This window comes from Nelumbo lutea, chromosome 4 (genome assembly GCF_056320005.1).
Source record: "Nelumbo lutea isolate HS-2025 chromosome 4, American lotus-T2T, whole genome shotgun sequence".
Taxonomy (NCBI): Eukaryota; Viridiplantae; Streptophyta; class Magnoliopsida; order Proteales; family Nelumbonaceae; genus Nelumbo; species Nelumbo lutea.
In genome coordinates this window covers 25,445,082-25,469,143 of record NC_142687.1, presented here as the reverse complement: position 1 = coordinate 25,469,143, position 24,062 = coordinate 25,445,082, and the positions used below count along the sequence as shown (strand labels likewise).

Sequence of the window (24,062 nt, the reverse complement as noted above, 5' to 3'; positions counted from 1 at the left end):
CGTGGAAGTTATTGCATGATGTAGTTCCTCTGGACAATACAATTAAGAGACGAGGTGTTCAATTAGCTTCAAAATGTTGTTGTTGTTGTAGATACCAATATGTTAATCATGTCTTTGTTAGTGGTGCTCTAACTAATAAATTGTGGGTTTTGTGTAGCAATTTATTTGGGGTTCCTATCATTCATGCACTACATGTTGTGGATGGGGGTGAATCTTTGATGAACTACTGCTTCTAAAAACTCTCAAATCCATCATCTCATTAGAGTTCTTCCATCAATTTTATTGTGGACTATCTGGAAAGAGAGTATGTACACAGAGATTTGAGGGTAGAGGAGTCCCTTTTTCTGTCATAATTAAAAGGGAAAATCTATGACGCAGAAAAGATATGGTATGGTTGCAAGGCCCACCTTTAATGTCTAATAGGCATCATATAGCGCTATACATTTTACACATTTCTATCAAACCTATTAAAAAAGAAAGATTAGGATGGGTGTATTGGTAGTTCCTTGCTCTTTTTCCTTTCAAACTAAATGTTGATGGGGCTTGTAGGGGTAATCCAGGTGAGAGTACTGGTGGAGGTACTGTTAAAAATGAAAATGGAGTAAAATTCATGAATGGGTTTTGATTGATCAAAACTCTTTCGATACCATGTCTTTCCAGCATCATTGATTTTCCCCTCTTGTTTTGGTTTTTACAACTATATGCTGAACGTTGGATGTTCTTGATGGATTTGCTCTTTGCATTGAGGTGGAGGTGGAGACTGGAGAGTGACAATAAATGCCTAGTCAAAATTCTTCTTGAGAAGATTCCTTATCTGTGGCACTTATGGTATATTTGCAATTCTAGGAGGATCGGTAGAGTGGAGTGGGTAAAGAAGAGTTTTCTTGTTTTGGTTCTTTGGGCAAGGTGGTCCTCCCCTGTATTTTTTATCTTCCTTTCGATGTTGGATAATTAATAAAATTTAAGATGGCAGCCCCTCCATCAGAAATAAAGTTTGGGGTTAAAAAAAAAATGGTCCCCTTAATGTACTTGCTACTTAAAGCAATGATCCGTATTTGTATTTTTAAACTTTATATTGAACATATTTGCACTCTTAGCTTAACAGTTGGTAACAATTCCACCACTTAACCTTTTTCTTCCTCATATCGCCATTCAAAGTTTCTATTTTATATTTTTATTTCTATAAAAGTGGAGTCTGATCTGTCTCTATCTCTGTCTCTGCAACTCAGAGTCTACCTCTTGCGCAGGTGACCAACTCAGAGTCCTCTTGAGCGGCAACTGGACGTCTGGAACCGAATGGGTGCAATACTAGTACTAATGCTCTGTTAATACTTAATATTAATATATAGGGTAATTTACACGGAATAAAGTATTTATTAGATTGAATTGGACCTGGCCCATTCAGTCCAAAATCAATTTGGATGGATTGGACTTATACCAATACAGTCCAAAATATTTATTAGATTGAATTGGACCTGGCCCATTTGTAATAAATTTATATTGGATTGGATTGGATTAAGCCAATATCTGATCTATTGATATAAGATAAGAATATAGGTGTTAATGGACTGGGTTTGGGTTAAAAGTTGAAATTAATCTAAATCAAAACGAATTTGAACAGATTGAAAGGTTCAAACATTGAATTGGACCAGTCCAAAATGGTCCATGATATTCATTGGATTGGATTAGACCTGATCCATTTATAATGAAATCACATTGAATTGGATCGGATTGGACCAAATCCAGTCCAATTGAAGGTTTGACACCCCTACTGCCGCCTGTGGGTCTCCTTTTGTTTGGGAACTTCATTCTCATCATATTAATTTTCAAGTATTTTAGAAAACTCAAAACTATTCTAGACACACATTTAGACAATGGAATTCTTTCACTTATCAACATTCAGCAATTGGGTCCATAAGTCCATTTATCAATGGACCATTCCTGGCTTTTCACTTGTTTTCTTTCCCCAATAGTGAAAGTTGTTATTCCAGAAAACCAAGAAAATTAAAAAAAAAAAAAAAAGATAATAGAAATGGAGGAGGTGGTGGTGGTGGTGGTATTAGAATTAATGGAGACTGCGGTGGGTGGAGGTGGAATTATTGGTGATCGGATCAACGGCCTTGCCGAGAACATTCTTTTTGGTGTTAACGTCTGGGCTCGGACAGAATGGTGATCCACCCACCTCTGGGCTTGAACTGAATCCTGATCCAACCATATCTTTGCCGTTCATCACGGCTTGCACAAGTGTCGATTCCTTGACGAGAGATCGATGAAATGCATGTCTGGCGAGCTCACTGAGCTGTCACGAGAGCTGCTTCTACTTCGTATTCTGATGTAATCACGACGAACCACAAATTTCAGGTCTGACATTCAAAATGGCGGTGGTTGTGGTATTGGAATTAATGGCACTGCGGTGGGGGCGGAGGAGATGGCAAGTGGAGCAGCGTTTGTGTTTGTGACTGCGTTGAACAACGATTGAATGCATTTTTGGTCAATTAGGTTTTCGTTTCATGGTTGCATTAATGTTTTATCTGTCTTACAAACGGATTATGATGTTAACAGGCACTCTGTACATTGCTATTGCAGTCCGGATGAATTGGACACAAAATCTTGCAAATAGGGCTGGGTTACCTATAACGAGTGAACATGCCAATATTCAGTACGGATGGGGACCATAGTAAATATGTGGTGTGTTTATTTGTGATAAATAGGTAGTCCAGCCAGATGTGCATGATTTTGTCTCCAACCAATCCGGGTTCATTGTAAATTTTTTATAAACTAGTAAATATGTATATGTATTTGCATGTGACAATATCTCAAAGACAAAGTTATTTGCAATTCATGAGTAGTTTTTGAACAGTTATAAATGAATAGTTTCTTATAAGTGGACAGTTTTTGAACAGTTATAAGTGAATAGTTTCTTAACAGTTATAAGTAAACAGTTTTTATAGTGAGAGTAAATGACATATATGCTCTTTTCTGTGCCTGTTGTATGTTGCTTAGATAAGGGATAAAAATGTCTAATGAAAAGTCTAGAAAATAGGGCTATTCATTCTTTTATTAGTAGTATAGATTTCTCAATCAGGTAACATGGTTCACTTGTATAAGTATGGCATATCAGTGATAAGATGACGTCTCTCACACACCAATGAAGAAGCTCCGGTCAATGAAGAAGTTCACATATCCATGGTTCATACCACGAAGAGAGTAACACCTCCCTTGCATTGCATGGTTCAAAGAAAAGTATTGCAATTTTCAAAGAACCATGTCACCCTTTACGGAACCACAAAGTGAACACTGCCTTGGCTAAAATGAATTGGTCCCCATGACTATAAACAATAGTCCTATCCCATGCAAAGCTATTATAATGTTGTGGGCCACGAAGCTGCATTCTTATTAACACTACAACTTGGGCTGGGTTAACCCAAACTCAATCTGACTTGGGTTAGGTTGATGCTTAGGCTATGGTTGAAAAGCATGAACCTGACTCGAACTTCAGTTTGGGTTCAGGACTGAAGCATTAACCAACCTGACTTAACTTCATTATTTGTTTGTATAAATAACACGTAAACATGTATTCATGTATGCAAGTATTTGTGTATATATGCATGTATGTTATGCCGCTATACATTCATAAATGTGCCTAAGTATATATTTATATATGTATATCTTGTATATATTCACATGTATTGAGTATGTATATCAATAATTTTAAGTTTATAGGTAATTTTTTTCTAAAGAATGATAAACTAAACTGTCCTTTTACATATTACAATACAGAAACCAAATTGGCCTCAACCCTTTGAAATAATAATATTTGGCCAAAGGAAATAGAGAAGTCAGGCCAATCTGAATCCAACCCAAGAACTTATAGTCGGATTAGCATTAAGGTTGGGAGTTCAACAGCTTGGGTTGAATTAGGCCAATCTAACTCGGCCTGACTTGCACCCCCTAGTTACGATCAAAGATTAAGATTAAAAAAGCCAGCCCTAATCTTATTAGGTCCACCACGCAGGTTGGTTCAACTAAACAGATTCATCTCTAGGCTCAAGTTTTACCTTGCAATTCAAAAATTAAAGCTTCCACTGAGCGTTTTTGGGTCCCTTACTAGAAGGCCATGTTAAGACGAAGGACAACTCCGACTCTTCCAAGAGAAATATATGGCCCCATTTGAGAGGGCTAAGGCTTTGGTTGAATTGCTTAAGACTTGGACAATAAGTCTGAAAACCGGTTGGTTTGGGCTCTCTTGTTTGTAGGTTGTCCAAGTAGGCTCCACCTCACAAAGCCAAAAATAACAACATGAAAGTGAGCTCATATAGTTTTGCAACCACCAAATGAAACACGAACATGCAAACAAATGGAAATAAATTCAGAACATCGTATGAATTGCTTTTTTGTTTCCACTTTCCACCACTGGTGTGCTCCAGTTTCAGAATTTTATTGGTGGGATCACAAGAGTGCAGCAGCAAATGTACTCCCTCACAACGGGTACTAATAACAGACAAGGGAACCGATGGCACTAGACCGACAAGCCATAAGGAATAGTGGGGGGAGAGTGACCAGAGTTTACCATGAAAAAAAGCCAATAGCTGTATCTATCATACCCATTTTATACTAATATAAGCTTAAAAATCTAATGTAACCTGTCCTTCCTCAAACAAAACCAATTTCAGGGCTAGGTAATAGGTCAAACAATTGGACCATATGATCCAGCTAGGGTGGTTAAAACTTTACTCCATAAAAATTCATTACAGAAAACAAACAATTACCCAGAAGAGATGATGAAATAAATATTGTAGAACCGAAATCGAAATAGAAGTACAACCATCCAGAATCTATAAAGACTAATGCTACTGGGCTATCTTCATTTGTTGTTTTTGTTGCCAAGTAATCTAGGGAAGAGATCAAAGTAGGAGACGCTGCATATCATAAATAGACACGTCTGTCTCCCAATAAGAATGAATTTTGCCTCACGTCAAAGCGACGCCCATCCCCAAATTCTAGTCCATTTGTTTTCCACTCACTCTTAACACACTTTAGCTCCTTCTAAAAGAAGAGAATGGGACCTTTTCACGGTGGATATCAAGGCCCACGATCACCCATGTATTGAAAAAGCACTTATTGTGACGTGGTTTCATAATCCGATTTGAGATCTGTTTTTCAAAATGAATTAATGAATGACCCCGTATCAAGTATGGGGAATCAATAATGTTAAATTTACATTATGGAATCAATAATATTAAATTTTTATATTTATTAGTATTTTAAATAATTATTAAAATTTCAATAAATATGTATTTCAAAAAACAACTTTTCAATAATTTTTAAAATATAGATAGTTTTTTTTTTTTTGTTATGATACATAAAGGGTTAATAATTAACTAAGATTGATAGAATATAGGCACAATCCACTTTAAGAATTGATTGAAAAATGTAATAGTGAATTATAGACTTTAGCAACTTCTCAGAAAATGGCACATATCTAAATTTTCAGAAAAATAAAAAGGCTATGTGTGGGTGATTGTAACCTGATAGTGGACTGGCTTTAATAGGACTTTCTTAGAAATTATCAAATATCTAACTTTCTAGAAATCGAGAATGCCAACCTTCCTTCAACATATACATATATTGGTGGATTATAATTGTACTTATCTACTTCTGTTGGTGACCCTTTGATTGCAGAATTTCATTAAGCTCAGTTTGAAAGGAGAAAAAATGCAAATATGTAGAGTGCAAAACCTTTTGTATGTATTTGCACTCTACATATTTGCATTTGTACTCCTACCAAACTGAACCCTATGTTCTCACTATTTCATTCATTTATATATTTTGTTCTTGAGAAATTGTAACCTTTTTGGCAATTCTCTGTACTTATATCAATTTCTTGAATGAATGAAACATCCTTTAAACCTTCAAAAAAAATTTGGGATATGCTCCTCACTCCGATCTCACAACCACATTCCACCATGTATTGGGGAACATCTCCCCATGAATAATAAATACAAATAAGGGAGATGTTCCCGATATACCACCACCTGGACATGCTGTGAGGTCAGTGTGAGGAGCAGATCCGATCTCTCAAAATCCACCATGAAACTGACCATTCCCTCTTTTTTTAAAGGAGCCAAAGTACACTCCAATGTCCTATATAATCCAATCCGTAAAGGATTATTTTTTCCGACTGAAAAAAGCAGGCGGCCCTAGACTTAGAAACACTAGTCCCTAGTACGATGCATTAATTTACCACCATACTACTAGCACATTAATGAAAACAATGTGATTCAGCTACCAAGTGAAGTAGGCCACCTTTGTTGATATTACGGGTACCGGACATGGCACCACATTAACAGCATATGCATTATATAAAAATAAAATAAAATAAAAGGCTGTACTCATTTTTAACAATCAAGAGGATGACAAAGCTCTGGTAGATATGATTTTACAGAACCATATCATCAACAAATAACAATGACAAATGAAGAGATTGCATTTCAGAGCTTCTGTCTAGTAAAGTAACAAATACATGTTGAAGACTCACAATTACAACACGCCGCCTTGCACCTTTGTTGACACTTTTTCCAGACAAATGTGTGTGATAGTGTGTGTATATACAATCAGGAAAAGAAAACAACCTAAAGACACGTTGAGAAACCACCTTCCCATCTCTCCTAATGTTTATCTCAGTTAATGAAACAGACAACAGCTTACTGGTCAGGACTCGGTAAAAGGCAATCTTGTTGTAAACTATGTATCAGTTCCCCAGCCTCGGCCTCCATGCGGGAAGGGAGTAAGTACAGTTAAAAGCTATACATCATATACAGGCAATCGTTCCTCAATAGAAACACGACACACGGGGCACTTTTTGCACTTCTCAGAGCAGGTACTGTAGAACACAACAAGGAATCAAAATGACAAACTCGAAAGTAAAACATACTGGGGTGATCTAGACGCAAAGTCCAGTACGAAGATACCTGCAAAGGATGCGATGCCTGCATGGAAGCAGGACTATGCTGATCTCCCCTTCAAAGCAAATCCTACATAAGACCTTTTCCTGAACAATGCATCTAAGTAATCATAATAAGCACCATTGGGGAACTTGACATTGGAAAAAGGAACTAGTATAAGCTAAGAACAGCACTGAGAGGAAATCTTGTTTTGCCAAACAAAATAAGTTCACCACAAAATACCCAATAACTTGATAAATAAGGAGTTGGATTTATATCATGGCTTTTTTTTATGAATAGATTGAAAATTTTGACCAGAAAATCCTTGCATAGTTGCACTGCATCCCAATAATGAAACAGCGTACTCCCATGCATAGACAAATCCTTGAATCTATATTTTTTTCAGATAATATCCCAGCATTTTAAAATGAAAAAGGTAGTATATAGCTTTACGAATTTAAAATTGGAAACCCGTCATCAGAATGTGCCTGGTTAGTTGTGGATTTCAAGAAATGATAGGCCTTATCCCAGTTATTCACTTCCCAAGGATTTAAGTTCTGATGAAATATCCAGAAGTTTTAAGTTTAATTCCAGTTTTGATAATGACAAATGAAGTTGGCATGTAAAAGAAATTAATGCCTTTATGGAACTCTATCCCTGTTAAAAACGTGGTAACGATTCTGGTTTGAAACCAGGTCAAAATCTAGTTTAAAATTGAAATCTAAAACCTTTCCATTTTACATACCCACCATATCTAGGCATTCTAATCTTTGGCTGAGACCACAGGCCAATGACATACTTGTAGCAGTGTAAATGCATAAGACTAAAACAGCAGACCATCTAAAGACATTAAAAAAATTGTGGGTTCTTAACATCACGTGTGCCTCACTTGCATACAAATATATATGATCAACATAACTGGAGCAGGATTTTAGAGATAAATTAGGGCAGCCCAGTGCTGGAGGGTATAGGGGCCATTACTTTATGCCAAAGGTTAGGACCGTATCCGCTTACCATTCCCAAGACCCCAGATTGGTCAATCTGCATAGAATTGCCAATGGAAGAGAAGAAAATCCAGAACCCAAACAGCTTTTTCAAGGAAATGGGGAAAACAAAACGCTCCAGTGAAAATATGCAGACCAATCATCTTTGTGGAGCCAATATAATGAGAACAAATGTCCTTTATTTATTCATAGGCAGTGAAGGCACTCTAAATTGTCTGCAATCTAGTCATAACAGACATCAGGTCCTGGTAACTAATCACGTGTATAGCACACGCTGATACTTCTTCACTCAAAGAACTTGACTTATCAAAGATTTCTTTCCTGTCACCACGTCTACCATTATGTAAGTTTGAAGGAAGCTAGTTCACTTTGATATATTCTTTAATATACCTATTGATATATTATATGTATCGAGAACACAAAATAAACTGATGGAAGTGCTTGTGTTTCACATCTTCCAAAGCCACCAAGTAAGCAGAGTATTCAGTCCCCATTATATCACTAGAAGATTTTAAAGGACAATAATACTTCCACCAAGGGGAAAAACAACAAAAAAGAAACTGCTTTAGTTAGGATGCAAAAAAGATGAATGGCATGGATTTATCCACGAATTGTCAAAAGGAACTAATAAGAAGAAAGACCAATTTTGTTCTTGAGAACAAAATGAAAGACTAGTTGCAACTGTCATAATTTATATTACTTAAAAGAAAACCCTAAAAGGTAGAATAAGATAAATAATTAATCTTAGGAGATGTTGATAATTACAGAAAAAAGATACTGAAAGTGGTATGAAGAGCTTCTAAATTTAAAAATGTATCAAAGTCGGGTATTGTTGGTATATAATAATTTTTTTACACTATATAATAAAATTTTAGAGGTCAAACAATCACTCTAACACCTGTGATTCATTGTTCAGCAATTAGGTAGGCCTTGAGTCATTGAAATGCTGAATGGCACATTATCTTTCAGTACTTTGTTTTCAGTTCCTATTTTAACAGCTGTTAAATGCCACCATATCCTCTGAAGCAACTAAAATGAAGTTCTGAAAATGATTAAAGCATCTCCAAAACTGATAAAATTCTAATAATATTTTTTAGCCCCAAAAGTTGGAATTTTGATAAAAATACAAATAACTTGTAGGTCCTCAATGAAATCACCAAAGCAACCTAAGCTGATTCCTAAGCATCAAACAATGATCATTAAAACATGGCTGCAGTACAGCTAGGGGAATCCAACACATTTCAGTTTTCTTTCTTTACATAGGCATTTCCATGTCAGAATTAGAGATAGAAGCACTCTAGACCATGACTGATCAATGCAACAGATGAAACTACACAAGCTTTGCAGTTGTATTCACATATGGGAGATTTGCAAGGTAAGGTCAGTAACATTACATTTTGAAGTCTTTCATACTCCTGCTGGCTATATTTTGTAATTTCTGTTTGTTCACCAAGAGCCGCCTGTAGTCTCCACACCTGAGATAGCAGTGGAGTAATTGAACAAACACATAAGAAAGCAGCATAATAAATAATAATTTTGGAAGTTACTTAGTAAATTGGTGAGCTCTTTATAGGAAATTATGGCACGAAAACAAAAGCGATAAACATTGGCCAACTTAATGCATAAAAGGAAAGAGATCACTCAAAAGAGAACGGTTCGTACCTCTTCAGCAAGATCCTTTTTGGGCATTTTCTTCACTATCTCAGGAGGGTAACCACAGAAGGTGTTATATCTTCACGATAAGTACACAAAACACAACAAAATGACATCAAAAGATGAGACAGCTGTATGAAAACACCTTACAGATATATTGCAACATATAGCAAGAACAAAAAGCAGGAAAACAATGGTGAAGAACAATAGGAGATGTAATACTGCAAGGCATGGGACGTTGAAAACACTTCCTACATTGGAGGCTTTCCCTTTCCATAGTTGACAACTACAAGTTAAGATGGTAATGGATTCCAGAAGATAGCCAACTAGGACTACTATGAACCAAAGAAAATCATCCACTCAGCATGACCACAACTGTATGCTGTAAATCAGTGCGCTTATCATTAGTAGCACTGTATTACAACATCTGTCAAGCTGCCTTGCTGTGATTTATTCTCTTCATTTTTTCCACCTTGGCCTTTAGTTGATATAATTGATTTTTCTCAGTTACACCCAAAAGAAAATGAGAGTATTTAGTTCTCCATACCCAAGTTGAAACATTATTTACCAACTATAAGATTTCAATAGTAAGGTGTGCAACAATCACATGCAATGATTAGTGTAGCAAGCATAGAGCACTAAAGTTTGCCAACAATTTATCAAGTTGTGCAACAATCACATGCACTGATTAGTATAGCCAGCATAGAGCACTAATGTTCAAGTTCTATTCTAGAACAAAAGTTTGCCAACAACTAATCTACCACCAGGTACCTTATTTTTGTGAATCAGACACATGTCAAAAAACAGGCCAGACTGCAATAACCTTTAAAGTAAAAGTAAGAACAAGATACACTGGAAACAAACAAACTCAGTATACCTTCCAAGTGAGACTGCTGAACCTTATGGGAGTAGCCCTTCTTCAAGGCTTCAGATTGTGCAAGGCACAACTAGTGTGGCAAATCAGGAGAACCTGAAGCAGAGCATGAATACATCTGCAAGGGGTAAACTTTGGGGAAAGAGGACAGATTGCCAGATTAGCCAGAAGACAGATCTGACTCCCAACCAACTTAAGGGGGCAGCTAATTACCAACTTACCAAACCAGTTCGGAAGGCCGTGAATCTATGCCCAGAGGCAACCCCACCACTTCAGTTAATCCCAGGTAACCGAGTCAATTTGGTTTTTGTTACTGATGAGTCTTCCGTGTCCTTTGTTCCAGATTCCGTTCCCATTCCAAGCTTTGCAGCCCCAGTATGTGAAGCCAGTGTTGAAGGTAGAGGCCTTAGTGTTGTGGACAGGCTGATGAAGGATCAGAAGGGGAGCCGCTAGGAAGGTACAGAAATGAGAAGGTGTGGGAAATTATTGAAGGAGCTTTTAATGAGTTGGAACAAAATGTCTTGAGGAGGGAGGGTATGACTGAGATCAGAGGGGAGGGGCCAAGTGGGAGTAGATTAGGAAAGGAGAGGAGAAATGAAGGAGAAACGACAGGGGGTGGGTTGGTGGAAGGAAACAGGAAAGAGGATTCAATAGCAGATTTTGTGGGGAAACTGGGTTGTAGATTGGACAACTTGAACATCCTGAAAGGGGGCTTACAAAGAGAAAGGAGGATATCAAAGTAAACAAAAGGAAACTGAGCGATGTTGAGAGGTTGAGAAGGGATGTCGAAGGTGATAAAAAGTTTGGGGTGAAAGGAGATAGAAGAAAAGGGGGGAAGTAGTGGGCAGGTGAAGAAGGGACGTGAGAGAGACTTGTCAATGAAGATTCTTAGCTGGAATGTGAGGGGTATAGGAAGTGCAAAGAAAAGAGCACGATCAAAGAGGTGTTAAAGCGGTTTGATCCTGACATTGTTTTAATACAGGAGTCCAAAAGAATGGATTTTGATGGAAGATGGGCTAGGAGTTTTTGAAGAGCTAGGGGATCAATTGGGTGGCTGCCCCCTCATGGGGAGCCTCAGGGGGGATAGTTACTTTGTGGAAGAAGGATGTGGTTGAAGGTGTGGAGGAGCTTATTGGGAAATATTCAGTTTCACTGAAGTTCAAGCAGCAAGCGGATGGTTACGAGTGGGTCTTGACAAATGTTTATGGTCTAAATGACTACAGAGAGAGGAAGGATTTCTTGAAGGAACTAGCTGATGTCAGAGGACTTTGGGATGGGTCTTCGTGTGTGGGTGGGGATTTCAATGTGATTAGGTTCACGGAGGAAACTAACGTTAGCAATCAGAGGGTGACAACTAGTATGAGGAAGTTTAATCGGTTTGTGGATGTTTTTGAACTCAGAGATTCCCTTAGCCCAAAAGTCATTCACTCGGTCCAATCTCCAATCAAGTCCTATTTGCTCTAAGCTGGATAGGTTTCTTTTCTCTTTGGACTGGGAAGACCATTGTAGCAACCTTGCATCTAGGGCTCTTCCTAGACTGACCTCGAATCATTGACCAATTGTGTTATGCAAAGAGAAGAGAAGGAATGGAGGCCCTGCTCCTTTTAGGTTTGAGAATATGTGGTTGCTCCATCCTGGTTTTAATGCGAGAATTAAGGATTGGTGGAGTGATTGTAACCCAAATGTGGATTGGGAAGGCATGAAATTTCATAAGAAGCTCTAGTTTCTGAAAGCTAAGCTCAAGGTGTGGAACAATTAGAATTCGGGAGATTAGAAGAAAGGAAGAGTACATTGATGGATCAAATTGAATTCCTTGACTCGAAAGAAGAAAGGGGTGAGTTTGGAGAAGTAGACAAGGAACAAAGGAGGGGTTTGAGAAGTCAGTTAGAGGAGTGCCTACTTAAGGAGGAAATAAATTGGAGGCAAAAATGGTAAGGGAAGGAAAAGCATGACCTCAAGACTGGAAGTGGATGGTGATGCTCTAACACAACAGAATGAAATAGCAAGGGCATTTGTTGAACACTTTAAGTCCATTCTAAGAAGGCCAATCAGGAGGGGGATATGGCTTGAAGGTTTGGATTGGCCAAATGTAGGGGAGGATAATAGGGGAAGGTTGGAAAGAAGGTTTGAGCTAGATGAGATTAAAGAGTTGTGTTTTCTATGGATAGAACAAAAGCCCCATGTCCGAATGGTTTTACAATGGCCTTCTATCAAGATTGTTGGGAGATCATGAAAGGCGACCTTCTGCTAGTGCTTGAGGAATTTTATAGAAGAGGTGTGATCAACCCGGGGTTGAATCCCACTTTTCTAGCATTGGTCCCTAAGAAGAAAGATGCTTCCCACCCTAAGGACTTTAGACCAATCAATCTAATAAACAGCTTGTATAAGATCATTGCAAAGGTTTTGTCTCTAAGGTTGAAGGAAGTATAGCCAAATAATCTCTCCAAATCAAGGAAGAACAGGAAGGGAGTGGTTTGTAAGCTGGATTTGGAAAAGGCTTATGACTTGGTGGAGTGGTCATTCTTATTGAAAGTTATGTCCACTTTTGGGTTCGAGACTCGATGGTGTAAATGGATCTTGGGGTGTGTTTGGAACGTTCATTATTTTGTGCTAGTGAATGGGACATTGGTGGGTTTCTTTCCGGCTATTAGGGGAATAAGATAGGGTGACCCCCTTTCTCCTTTCCTGTTCACTATGGTTGCTAATGTTTTGGGGAGGTTGATTCATAGAGCAGATTCTAGGGGACTTGTCAAAGGTTGGAGAATAGGGAGGGAGGATATTCCCCTTACCCACTTATAGTTTGCAAATGATATAGTCCTGTTTTGTGAGGGTGGGAACCTGAATTATATCAGGAATTTGAAGTTGGCAATACAACTATTTGAACAAATGTCCAAATTAAAGGTGAATTTTGAAAAAAGTTGTGTTGTGGGTGTGAACTTAGAGGAGGGTGAGATCATGGAAAGTGCAAAAATTCTAGGTTGTGAAGTCTCAAGTTGGCCATTGAATTATCTAGGGATGCCTTTGGATAATAACCCAAAGAAGGAGAGTTCTTGGACTCCGGTGGTGGAAAGATTTGAAAAAAGACTTGCCTCTTGGAAGAAGAATTCTCTCTCCCTTGGTGGGAGGATTACATTGATTAAGGCTACTCTAGCTAATTTGCCCATTTAAAATTCCTACAAGGGTTTCTAACAAGATGGGGAAGATGATGAGAGATTTCCTTTGGGAACCGAGAGAAGATAAAAGAGACCATAGGGTGAGATGGGAGGCGGTGACCAGAAGTAAAATCCTTGGTGGATTGGGGTTGGGGAACATTAGGAAAAGGAATATGGCTCTTTTGGGGAAATGGTTATGGAGGCTCCCAATAGAAAAGGAGAGACTATGGGCTAGAATTGTGGTGAACATACATGGGATGGAGCAAAATGGATGGGATGCAGGGATCCGAGCAAGGACCACAAGTACATCACCGTGGAAAACCCATTCACGACTTGCTTCCTTCTTTCTCCCCTCTCATCTGGTATTATCTGAACTGTAGTACTTCCATAAAATTCTGGGTACAAACTTTGATGGGGAATGCCCCTGGTAAGGATTTGTTTCCTTTGTGTATGCCCTCTCTAATTTAAAAAATGAGCCAGTTCCTTCCTTTATTACCCCTTCGCCTTCCTCATTTGGGTTTGGTTGGAATTTGGGTTTGAGAAGAGCTGTGAGAGATACAGACTTGGGCTATATCTCGAGCCTCCTAGGTATCCTTGATAATGTTTTCTTGGACCCTTTTAAGTTGGATTCTAGAATTTGGAGCCCCCCCCTCCCACTGGCTCATTTTCTTGTGCCTCTTTTTTCAAAGTCCTAAGTCAGCCTCCTAGTCCTGTTGGCCCTCCCTTCCCAACTAAGAGGTTTGGTGCAGACCTATTCCCCATAGAGTAGGTAGTTTTTGTTGGGAAGCCTATCTTGAAAGAATCAACATTGGTGAATTGCTCCGAAAGAAAAGACCCAAGACTTGTTTATCCCCTTATTGGTGTGTTCTTTGTAAAGCGGAGGGGGAGACTGGCTTTCACCTATTGGTGACTTGCCAGTTTGTTAAGTCCATTTGGGGGTGGGCACTTTCCCTTTTTGGGTGTAGCTGGAATCCACCTCCAAATTTGTAAAGACTCTTCTCCCCTTCCTTCTTCAGGTGTAGTTGGAAAAGGGGAAGGACCATGTGGAGATGTTTGAGGGCTGCAGTTTGTTGAGCCCTATGGGAGTAAAGGAACTCCAAAATCTTTTCTGAGGTAGAAAAAAGTAATGAAGAACTGAGAGATTTGATTCACATAAGGGTTGCTCAGTGGCTGAAATCGTCTGAGCTGTTTACAGATTTCACAGTGGTTGATTTGTTGAGGAAGTGGGGTGAGATTGCTAACTGCACTCAGTCCAAAGCAATCTTGTGTGTGTCCTGGACTCCCCCACCAGCTGGCATCTTAAAACTAAACTTCGACGGAAGCAGTCGGGGGAATCCTGGACAATCAGGGATTGGAGGTGTGTTTAGGGATGAGAATGGGCTTGTCTCTGCCATGTTCTCCGGCCCAATTGGAGTGGGTGACTCTCTCAGGGCTGAAATACTTGCAGTTTTGGAAGGAGTTCAAAGAGCCAAGGAAATGAATATAAGAAAACTCTTCATTGAAGGGGATTCAGAGGTGGTGGTAGGGTGGCTGAATAAAGAAAATAGCAGTTTATGAATGCACAGTAATGAGACGAGAAAGTTTAGGTGGCTGGTTCAGGAGATGGAAGTAAAGGTCAACTAACTCCTTTGCGGATGGATTAGATAAGCAAGGACTCATAAGGGAATCAATGTTTTGGGCACAAGTGTATTTTTCCTTTTTGTTCTTGGGAGTGTTTGCTCCCCTTGGAAGATAAGAAAGTTTATCTTCCTCTCTGTAATTCTTTTGTGATTAAGTAATGAAATGTTGTTATTGATCAAAAAAAAATTCTCAACAATAATGAAGATGATGATAACAATAATGATATTAAAAACAAAAAAAAAATAACACGGGTGGTTGACTAAACTAGTACCAAGTGAAGATCATAAAACTTTACCCAGAAGCCCCAGCTTGGTAAAGTCGAGCTTGTTCCTCTCGACTTCCTTCATCAATTGACCACCAACCAAGCAGCCTGTTATCAGAAACAATTATAAAACAAATGAAAGTTACCATACAGACTTTGCAGTGTTTTCAATGCCAATATGGATCGCAAATGCCTGACACTGTTCATCTAAGTTTACATCTGAAGAAAATTGCAAGGCAATACCGTGATCCATGATGCAAGAACCCAAAGCAGTCACGAGCCCTTGAAGAAAATGTAAAATATCTCTCTGAGCTAGCTCCATTACGAATTAAAAGGACAATCTTCTCAACCAATCTAAATAAGGCAAACAAGACTCCAGCGCCTTGCAGTAGGAAGAGAGGGGAGAAAAGAGCTGGAAGTGGGATATGTCTAGCACCAGGCGGTGTTCCCTAACATTTGAAATTTTAGAAGATGAGATGCATGATTTGATGTGTGGCATCCAAAATTCGTAATGTTATAAATGGACATACTCTGGAAGTTTGCTTACCTCTAACCGCATACAAAGCAGAATCTGAAAACTGATAAGTGGAATTTTCATAATATGGCCACCAATATCTTGTAGGCCACATAATCTATCTTGGTCTGGATCCTCTTCTGAAGAAACCACTAAGCCATTGTTCCAGTCAAGATATCTAATAGCCATAGAAGATGAACTGGCTTCTCTATTGAAAGAATGTCTATGTATCACTGGGTTGGACCACTTTGTGCAAACAAGAAAGGAAAAACACTCAGCAATGCTGTAAGAACAAAAATAAAAATGTTATTTTGACAGGGAAGATACCATACCATAACCATTATTAAGGTAGCCTCATAAGTAAAACAAAATAAATAGTACCCAAAATTTATAAATAAATCCCACCAACCAAGTGCTCCAACATCACCTGCATTTTTACAAAACCAATACTTCATAAGTTTATATTAGAACTGTATTTTTCTAAATAACAAAAGAGATCCTTTTCATTTTCATCTTTCTATTTTCTCTTTCCTTTTGGTGGGGGGACAATAGCTGTTGGTGAAATTTTCAGCTTGTCATCTTGCTCCAAATGGGTATGTCTTATTCCATTTTGATTTTTTGCAAATCGCTGTATAATTTTTTTTCTTTTCTTCTCTTTAGTCAGAACGTAAACATACAGAATATCAAGTCTCCTTGCAACATATCAAAGTCAAAAACGCTAGCAGAAAAACAGCAACACAAAAACATAATTTACCAAGAAGCTTTTCTCACCATATAAATAAAAGGTAGCCCAGTGCACAAGGTTCCCACCAATGCGGGGTCTGGGGGACAGATGTAAGCAACCTGGTCACCCAGGTCGCAATGGATCAACCCAACCATTACACCAAGGCCCACCCTCTTTCTCACCATATAAATCCTAGGACGTAATTGTATAAATGTATTATGGAAATAAGTAGTCACTGTGAACATAACAGGACATCAAACTATGCACTCAGAAGACATTTTTTTCATTTTTTAATTTATTTAATCACATAACCCAAGGAAAATATACTACAATCATGAAATGCTTCTCCTGTAAAGTTGTCATATAAGAGACTAGTATAACATGGTATATTATGAATCGTAGATGATGCATAATGCACGCATGTAGACATGCATTTACATTTGAATGCAAACATATATAAGTAGGAATGCATTTACATGTGAACATAAACATACAAGCAGAACATATGCTCGCATGTCTGCAGTAAGCTGCATATTTATGCTAATATGCAGCCATAGTTGTCAGGCGACTAGGCGCTTTTTATTGCTCGCCTCGCCTAAATGCTTATCAATTTTATATCAAAGACTTCGGAGGTTTTTGAATTGATAAAGAACTGAAGTTCAAAGACTTCAAAGATTTTGAAGAAGTGAAGACTTAAAGCAACAAGTAACACCAGTCGAATACAGGTATGTTCTTATAGAGGATCAGATCAGCACCTTAATTTTTCTGGGATAAGAAATAAGTCTCCTTAAATTTCTGACTCTTTTCCTTTCGTTTATTGGAACAAAAACAGGGGCTCCGCTCCTTGTAATTTCTGTTCATTTATTTTTTTTCTGTTTTTTGAAATTGTCATCATTTTCAAGTTTTTTTCTTGCATTTTTTTTTAAAAACAAGAACAGGGGTTTCACCCCTTCTCCTTCATATCATTCATCGTTTTTTCTCTCTTTTCTGAGACAAAAAAAAGGGGCTCTGCCCTTTTTTCTCCTTATTTTTTGATTTTTTTCTATGACAAAAACAGAGAATCCCTTCTTTTACTAGGCGATGGTTATTTCTAAGACACTATCCTTGAAACAGTATGAAGAAGATGGTTATTTCTGAGATATTACAGAAGAAAAGGTTTATTTTTGAGCCTGGAAATACTATGAAAAATACATTTAGTTTTGACACTAGGCAACGCCTAGGCGACTAAGCGCTCCCTTGTCGCCTAGGTTCGCCTTGGCGCCTTGAAAACTATGTGTGCAGCTAAGGAATTTTGTAACAAATGTTCCACTTACAGGTACCACAATTCCAGTTATGAAATTATCAACAAGAAGCTAGGTGATTTAGTAATATAAGAATGTTTACAGAACAGAGAATAACTGTCCTTTCCAAGCATAAATGTTCTTAATATCTCCTGGTCATTGATGAGATTTTGAGCAAGAAAATCATCCAAAAGTGAGGAAACATAGAAAGAAAACACTCAGACTTGAGGCATGTCTGGACCATGTTATGCTTGCATAATAATATACTTGTATGAGAAAACACTGAAAAGTTGCTCAAAATGTAGGTATGTGTACACAAGTGGCTCCCGGATGCTGATAGTTGTATGGACAAAAGAGTACAATTACAGAACCACAGGATCATTAAAAAGGGAGAACACTGATGGCATCTCATGTCATCAAGCAGGTGAAACAGGTATCCTTTTGCTTGTTCTTTAACCAGAATAAAAAATGAATTTTTGTACCTACCCCATAACCCACCCCCCACCATTAAAAAAGCAAGATAAAAATTAAAAAATAATCAACTAAAGAATTAGCACATCTCTGAACCTAAAAAATAAAAATGATCACAATAAAAGACTAACTCAAAAGGCCTGGTTCTCTTATTCAGTAGTTGAATCTCTGGGGGCCACTCAATATGTTCCTCTTCCAATCTATCACATTACGAGGAGTTCCCCCACAGAATGTGTTAATTGAAAAAGTCAAATGAAAACAAGAGCTCAAGCCTCATAGATCCACCAATCGGTGAAAAATTATAGTCATCTGATCCTACAGAACCTGAATAAAGAAGAATGGTATTATCATCTGCTTGCCCTGAAAGCTCCACCAATCCCTAAAGGATGAAAGTTACCCAGAGTATCTAGCAAAATTTAGATTGACTGCTAGATGCAATCTTTCTCATTATAGATTGTGCAACTAGAAAAGTATATTTTCTCTTGCAAGGGCTTAGATTTAACACTTGAAAGGAATATAGTATCATTCTGTGGAATCTGCAAATAAATCATCTATTAAAATTGTCCACTAAAATTGAAATTGAGACCATTTGGAGGAAAATAAAACAGCTAAGTTAAAGAAAAGTAGAACATCAACAAAATACATGTTGTAGGGACAAATAAGAGCCTAATGGAATCAGTACCATTAGGCTTCTCTAGGATTCAGCACCTAGAGATGGATTTCACCTTCAAACTTTGGAGTCAACACCAAACCACAAGTTGGTAATATTCCTTTTTTTATGAACAGTAATATTCCTAAAATTTACATAATATTAAGGATTCTATTTCCTGGTATTGAATTATAATCTTTTTTTATGAAGATCTTCCAAACAATAGCCATTTTTCTTTCACATAAACCATGACATAATCCCAAGTTGACAAAGTAAATCCAAAAGAAAGAAAGGAAATAACGAATCTAGAGTAAAAATGCCAGCTAGCCAAGTAAAGTTTGGAAGAATTCCTCTTCTTGGCCTCTCTAACAAAACAATTGTTCTTTAGCCATCAAAGTAAAAAAGGAAAAATAAAGAAGGGTTTTCTATCATAGACCTGGTCAAAATTGTATTTGTCTAGCTACAGAAAACTGATATTGCACAAAAGGTAAGTAAGTCTACAAGTCTGGGGTTTTGCACCACAGACCTGGATATAAAAAAGCAGTGACCTAACCATCGATGGCTGCTATTGTGGGAATAAAAAAAAAAGAAAAAGAAAAAGTAAAAGAGAAGTCTATAAGTACATATCCAGGCCACAAATGTAGATTAATAAGTCTATAAGAAAAACAGAAGCCTATAAGGTTAAAGGTCTTAAGAAGTAAATAAAATATAATAATGAAAATAAAAAATAATTCCCATCAAAATGAATGCAAGATACAGTTTAGGAAGGCAGGAAATTTACCAGATAGCTTTAGGAGGGTGAAGGTTGTAGCAGCAACAAAGAAAACCATTGATATTGCAACCCAGAAGTGCTAAAAGTAAGAAGAAATAATTGATAATTTAGAATCAGTTGACAATACCCATAAACCCAAAATAAAAACAGACCCAGAAAATACTTCTAACAAGCAATGCATTTCAGAAGCTAAAATATATTCATGATAAACATTGTAGAATGAGATAAACATAAGTATATATGATAATTAGATCATTCTAATACCTTGTGCTGATTCACTTTAAATTGTTTTAGTAAGTGAAAGCATTACAACATATTTATATATAAGCACAGGCATATTTCAAACTGTAAGGATCTAAGTGGTGTTCAATTGCAATAACAGGCATAACATGCCTGTCCACATTAATAGAATTCTAGCAAATGAATAGGATAATGTTTGCTTTTTCGAAAAATAGGATAATGTTTTATTATTAAACTAAAAATGCATGCACTCAAATTGAAAATTTTTTCTTTTATTACAATCCTTTTACATGTACATACAGCTTGTATTTTCCCCTTATTGATAAGAAATCCCTTTCTTCTACTCATATAAACATTAATACGGTAAAAGAAATGTAAATATGTAATGGTCATAGGGATGATCATGGGCAAGACCAGGCTTCCGGCCCTACAACATTAAAAACAAAATATCAAATGTTTATATAATATTGCATATTTTATGACATATAATATGTGCATAAAATATGTATTATACCTTATATAATATAAAATACTAAATAACATATGATGTGTCATATTATAAATATTTATAATTATAACATAACACACATTTTTATATAAATAACATATAACATAAATATATTGCAGGCCAGGCTGGGCAGGGCTTCCGGGCCTGCCTAGAAATGATTACACCTACATATGGAATTCAATCTGAACTTGAATTTTAAATTTACAATGTGCATGTACTCCAAACACTAATCTCCAATCTCAGGTAAGACTATTTATTAAAATACAAGTCTATTGTATTCATCTTTCTCTTCATAATCTCACTCTGAAGACACTTTCATCAATTCCTTTAGCTTTCTGCCCTTCCCTTTTCATTTTGTTTATGGTCAATCTGAGGGCAAAAGTGCATAACCTGTGAACCTTACAGTAGTAGATAGGCGATGCAGCACCTCTATCTCTATGGGTGCAAGCATCATCAAACAGCTCCAGTTAGGTTTTGTTGCCACTGAAAGCAATTAGCGAACTCAGCTAATGCAATAAGTTGGACTCAGGGGGTGGTCAGTGAGCTGTGGATTCTGGATCACCTACTAAATTATGCCATAGAAATCTCAACAACAAGACCTTTTCTGTTCAGATGTATTCCTACTGGGCTAAAGTCAGTAGCTGGTGTCCTAGCTAAATCAAGAATAAAAAAGTCTCTTCTGTACAGAAAGGGTGGGTTCTATGTCATAGTCCATAATATTGTGCATCCTGTATCAGTTGCTAATCCAAAAAAAAGTGTATCCTGTACATCCACCTTTCTGACACATAATAACAAACTGTAACCTTGCTCCCAGAAAAAGAAAAGTAAAGGAAAGGAATGAAAAAAAAAAAATTGCACAAAGCACATTTCTCAAAAACTAAAAGAAATGGGATTTTTCTTGGATAGGAAACAGTAACTTTCATTGATGATTTTAAATAAACTTACAAATTTACCACCCACAGGATGGATGGAAAATCAGAACAAAAACCTTACAGACAGGCCCAAAACAAAGCCTCCCTACTAACTCCTTGCTTAGCTAAAGTGTCAGCCATTCCATTTGTTGACCTTCTTACCCATTTAAATTGCAAAGAAATGGGAATTTTCCTATTTAATTATATATATATATATATAAACAGCAGGCAGTGTCAAGCAATTAGTTCTGTCCTGATATCTCAATAACAGCTTGTCCATCCACTTCAATAGTATTATTGTTAATTCACTTCAAGAATTCTTTTCCATCTAAAAAATAATACACTAAACACCAATTTTTATTAGTATAGCAATTTATTCTCCCTATATATCTCTGACAAATTTGCTCTCAAAGTTTTTGTGGTTGTTCTTATGACATGACAGCCCCTTGGCCCATTGCTTTGAGTATTAAGGGTGTATATTCATCTTTTCCTTTCTCACCTCATCAAATGAACACTTGTGATTTGTTACCAATAGACAAATGCTAAAAGAATCAATAACTTGGCAGTATTACAGTAGATAAGAAAGGATGCCTTGTAATACGCTTGGAAGAAGTCAAGACAATTAACCAACCAAAAAGAACTTACAGGAAGTGTTTCCCATATCGCTTCATCACTCATGCTTTCTTCATCTCCAGGCATTAAAGCCCTACACATCCTGAATAGGAAATGAAAACACTGATCACTAGCATGGCATCAAAACTGAAGAAAATTTACTTCAGAAATTGAAGAAGCAGTGGTACAAGTTCTATAACTAGAAATTCGACATCTTGTTATACTTTTATCAATAAAATAGGAACTATATAGACAATGTTGTAAATGCCTAGCCAAGTACATATCATGAGAAATTGGCTTTATGGCTTTTATGATGTACAATCTTTGTAAAGCCTATACTTCAATTTATTGCTTTTGCACTTGGTGTATCTTTTCTTTTGTTACCTAATGTTAATATCATTGGCCAGAAGGGGAAATACAAATATGACCACTTACTTGGTGAAATTGATGAAATACCTGAAATTGTCAATAAGAATGATTACTTCAAATGCCAACAATGGAAGAAAGACAATCTTTAAGTTTACAGCTGCAAAACCATGAACTGCACAAGAAAAAATAGAAAATATAATTATTATATTAATAAGGTGACAAGAAGACTTGAGCCAATGAAAAATAAACTAATGACATCCTTCACATGAAGAATGAGTTATAAAGCTGCATAACACTTTTATCAGTGATGTACAGAGCTTAAGATGAAATAACAATAGCATGAAATTATTAGCATCTACCTAAGCCCCATGGACTCCATTTGTTTTCAGTGCAAATCCAAACTGAGTGCAATACTTGAACTTGGTTTAGATTTACAGGCATTGTTTGTAGCAAGGACTTGCACTCCTACCTGGATTAAAATTTGCATTTCTACCTTATCTGAACTCACTGGCAGTGCAAATTTGCATCCTACAAACTGGTGCAATTTTTGCATCACCTTCCTCCCACCTTCATTCTTTCCTATATAAAGTGGGTAACACAGCACTTTTCTTCACATTACTCTCCCAAAAAAAAAAGTATAATTTGAATAAAAAATGAAACAAAGTTTGCACTCTCGTGCATTTACACCAGAAAAGAAATTTCCATTGCAAACAAATGGAACCACAAGGTCAAAATTCAGCTACCATTTTTTTCTGTCAAGGGTGTTGCCCATGCACATGGAATTTAGAAATAAAACATCAAACATGAAGATTAAGTGATTGTCAACCCTCCAAAATATCCAATAATGCACAATCCTCAACTGTGTTATTAGGTTGTTGCATCTGTACCATAGATGCTCTCGAGATATAAACAAAGGAGCAGCTCAAATGCAACGAGCAACGGTGTCGCAACAATGGAATGACAGGGTGCCCACTGTCCAAGAAAAAGAAATACATATAATCCACTGTCATCATACAGTACCATAGAGAGGAGGGGGAAAGTCTTATTACACGTGAATATTAAAATTCATTGACTTAAAACAAAATTTGTTCTAAGAAGTTACATGGGTCCATTAATTCATACATGGCGATCATGAGGTAACGAGGGAGCAGGTAAAGAGAATCTGCCTCGTGCAACAACTGCATGAAATAGCCAAAGTGGGGCAAAAATGAACCTGCATGGTAAAATCTGAAACTAGTAACCACCCAAGAGTCAAATGCAAACATGAGAAAAATAGGGAAAAAAATGCTTTATGCTTTTGCATGAAATTGGTCATCATGCCCAGCTCCAGCATTGTAACATCACCATTTATCAACATATTAAAATACAAGCAACTTGCACAGCAAAGTGGCAGCTAGAAAGACTCACAAGAAAAGATGAAATTATGTTTTTTATTACTTTCTGGAACATACCTACCACGAGGAAGTTTTCAATAACCAAGCATCAATCCCAATAAATAACATC

General features: G+C 37.1%; 1 protein-coding gene across 1 annotated transcript in view; it reads right to left on the bottom strand.

Annotated features, from left to right (window-relative positions):
- Nucleotides 1-6,469: 6,469 nt before the first annotated feature.
- Nucleotides 6,470-24,062, bottom strand: part of LOC148854728 (uncharacterized) — a 29,464-nt gene continuing 11,871 nt past the window's right edge. The window contains exons 3-15 of the mRNA XM_088982027.1: nucleotides 23,682-23,772; nucleotides 23,447-23,531; nucleotides 22,647-22,731; nucleotides 22,224-22,293; nucleotides 19,929-19,998; nucleotides 16,405-16,450; nucleotides 16,057-16,306; nucleotides 15,753-15,958; nucleotides 15,543-15,617; nucleotides 9,611-9,680; nucleotides 9,343-9,423; nucleotides 6,972-7,051; nucleotides 6,470-6,883 (exon numbers count right to left, since the gene is read on the bottom strand). Of these exons, the coding sequence (XP_088838153.1) occupies nucleotides 6,805-6,883; nucleotides 6,972-7,051; nucleotides 9,343-9,423; nucleotides 9,611-9,680; nucleotides 15,543-15,617; nucleotides 15,753-15,958; nucleotides 16,057-16,306; nucleotides 16,405-16,450; nucleotides 19,929-19,998; nucleotides 22,224-22,293; nucleotides 22,647-22,731; nucleotides 23,447-23,531; nucleotides 23,682-23,772 (1,288 nt within the window). The 3' untranslated portion in view covers nucleotides 6,470-6,804. The remainder of the gene's footprint in view (nucleotides 6,884-6,971; nucleotides 7,052-9,342; nucleotides 9,424-9,610; nucleotides 9,681-15,542; nucleotides 15,618-15,752; nucleotides 15,959-16,056; nucleotides 16,307-16,404; nucleotides 16,451-19,928; nucleotides 19,999-22,223; nucleotides 22,294-22,646; nucleotides 22,732-23,446; nucleotides 23,532-23,681; nucleotides 23,773-24,062) is intronic.